At 55.5% G+C, this 2,766-nt stretch overlaps 1 protein-coding gene across 1 annotated transcript; it reads right to left on the bottom strand.

Annotated features, from left to right (window-relative positions):
* Positions 1-676: 676 nt before the first annotated feature.
* Positions 677-2,349, bottom strand: LOC109763224 (alpha-amylase isozyme 3A). The gene is made up of 4 exons (XM_020322073.4): positions 2,257-2,349; positions 2,008-2,140; positions 1,097-1,902; positions 677-1,002 (listed from the first exon to the last, which is right to left on the bottom strand). The coding sequence occupies exons 1-4, from the start codon at positions 2,347-2,349 to the stop codon at positions 724-726; spliced, it is 1,311 nt and encodes a 436-aa protein (XP_020177662.1). The 3' UTR covers positions 677-723.
* Between the last annotated feature and the right edge of the window lie 417 nt (positions 2,350-2,766).

The raw sequence follows: 2,766 nt of genomic DNA, 5'->3' as shown, positions 1-2,766 counted from the left end.
TGCCGTACTCCCGTCAAGCATTGGCCTCCACCACCGACAGGATGGGTGGCGCTTTCTATGGACGGATCCTTCTCGGTTCACGACGGGTGCGCATCCGCTGGGATGGTACTTCGGAGTGAGAATGGTAAGTTGATCTTCGCTGCCTACAGATACATCTTCAACTGTAATGACGCCTTAGAAGCAGAGATCCGTGCGTTGATGCAAGGTATGGCCTTGGCTATTCAGCACTCGGACAAGCCTGTCATTGTCCAATCAGATTCTATAAATGCCCTGGCCATTCTTGGAGGAAACACTTTGGTTAGATCGGCCTACGGTCACTTAGATGCTGAGATTAAAGCTCTTATGGTTGATCGAGAGTTTGTTTCACTTAAGATTACTAGAGATCAAAATAAGGTAGCACATCAACTCGCTTTTTATAGCTGTACTGAGGGTATGGTTGAATTCGACTCCTCCGTGTTGTGAGGATTTGGTGGCTCGAGATTGTAACCCTATCATTATGAAACGAAACTCTTTTTTACCCCGCAAAAAAAAATCTAAGTGAACACAGGATTAACCACGTACGAAAATCAAACGCGTACAATAAATATATTTGATAGCTCACGCTCCTTCCGCAAAGTTGGAAGGAGAGCGGTAGTGGTACAAACTTTATTGCGTAGCCTACGAACTGGAATCAAACATTTCTTGTAGGAGTACAACGGTCTGGCAGCCGGTGCGTCTAGCTAGCTAGCGCCGCCCGGCCGGCACCCGAAGGCCGCTCTTCTCCCAGACGCAGTAGTTATTGCCGTGAGCCACGACGTGGAAGTCCGACGGGATGACGCTGCCAGCGTCGAACCTCGGTCCAAGCTTGACGATAACTTTCTCGTCAACCGTCGCCACGTACATGTCGCTCTCCGCCGCCAGGATGCGCAGCTTGCTCCCGGCGTTGATCCCGTTGCGGTTCCTCACCGCCGCCAACGCGTTGATCTCTTGCTTCAGGTTCCAGTCGAACACGTGATCGTAGAACTGCATGCACAACAAGAGTATATTGGACATCATGCATGCATGCGTGAACATTCTAGAAATGTAATAAGAAAATATGGCTCGACGATGCACGTACGATGCATGGAACTCCAGGGTGCGTGAGGATGTAGGCGTAGCCCATCATGACCTTGTCGGCCGGGAACGGCCACTTCTTCTGCGACGAGCCCGTGTCGTGGTTGTCCACGAACGTGACCGCCTTCTCCGGCAACAAGCCGATCATCCCGGGAGCGTTGCCCTCCTTGTCACGCATCCTCCACAGCTCGCCCTGCACCGCCGACTGCAGGATGCCCTTGGTCGTGAAGTCGAACGCCATGGCAGGGCCGCCGACCGCCTTCGCCCAGTTCACCAGCTCCTGCCGCTCCCCGTCCTGGTTGACGGCGGGCTTCCCGTCGCCGTCGTAGCTCAGGGAGTTCCATATTTCCGCGACGACGAAGCCGGGGCTCGTGTTCTGGACGTACGTCCTGGCGACGTCGGCCGAGTAGCCCTTGGCGAAGTCGAGGCGCCAGCCGTGGAAGCCGAGGTCGGACTTGAGCCAGTTGAGCCAGTCGGAGAGCTCCTTCTGGACGCGCGGGTTGAGGTGGTCGATGTCTGGCGCGGCGGCGAAGTCCGCCCCGGTGTCACGGTGGCCCGTGCCGTCGGAGAACTTGGTGTCGTCGCTGCAGATCATGCCGGGACCCCAGTCCAGGAGGCCCTCGGGTCCTCCGCCCTTGAAGATGCAGTAGATGCCGCGCCCGTCCTTGTCCTCGGCGCAGCGGTGGTTGATGACGATGTCGGCGACGCACTTGATGCCCTTGGTGCCGAAGGCGGCGATGAGCGACCTGAGCTCCGCCGCCGTGCCGTACTTGGACGCGTCCAGGTCGTAGAGCCGGCCCGGCATGTAGCCTGCATGCACGCACGCAATAAAACAGTCGTTGCAGAGTTAGGAGGCGTGCCAATTTACTGAGGCAGCAACAACACACGTGACCCGTGGATCGATGGTGGATTTGCCTTGAGATGAAACGGAGTGCGTAGGTGGCGGCAGCCAGACGTGTGTGACCCCGGCGCCGGCGATGTCGCCGACCTGGCCCTTGAGCATGTTGTACCAGCCTCCTTGCTTGTTCCACGAGTCCCAGTTGAACCCCTGCATGCATGCACGCACAAGACCGAACGAACACACTATCCAGTTAGCCTACTAGGAGTACTGCACATCAATGGTCTAGCTAGCTGTGAATTTACGTGGAAGCGTCCGTGCATCACCTGAAACAGGATCTCCGTCTGTGCATTGACGCCGGACGTGAGCCGGAGCAGCACGACGAGAAGCCCGCACAGGGCGGCGATCTGCCTCCCCATAACTCGGGTGTGTGCGCACACTCGGATGCCCGTGTGTGTGCAGCGCTAACACTGTACGTGTGTAGTACTTGTGGCTGGTCAGCTGGATATAGAGCTTGCTTTTTGTGAAGCAGAACGTCCCGGGGCAAAGGTATTTATAGGGAGACGGCCAGGATGCGCCGGCCGCCGGCGCGCGTGCTCTGGATGACCCGAACCGAATGGATAAGGCAGTCGCGCATGCATACGCGCCGTCTTCCGCAGCGCAAAATCGTCTAGTACGTTGTGCTGGCTATATAACACTTGTACCAATCAGTCGACTGAGACTTAACCAAGTCTCACTCAAGTGATATAGTATATGAGAAGAAAAAGAAAAAACTGAAAATAAATTTTTGTACGAATCTTAATGCAAGATTAATGGAATATAACATCGACTGAGAC

This window comes from Aegilops tauschii, chromosome 5, assembly GCF_002575655.3.
Source record: "Aegilops tauschii subsp. strangulata cultivar AL8/78 chromosome 5, Aet v6.0, whole genome shotgun sequence".
Taxonomy (NCBI): Eukaryota; Viridiplantae; Streptophyta; class Magnoliopsida; order Poales; family Poaceae; genus Aegilops; species Aegilops tauschii.
Note: the sequence above shows the minus strand (reverse complement) of the source record. Positions and strands in the feature narration are given on the sequence as shown.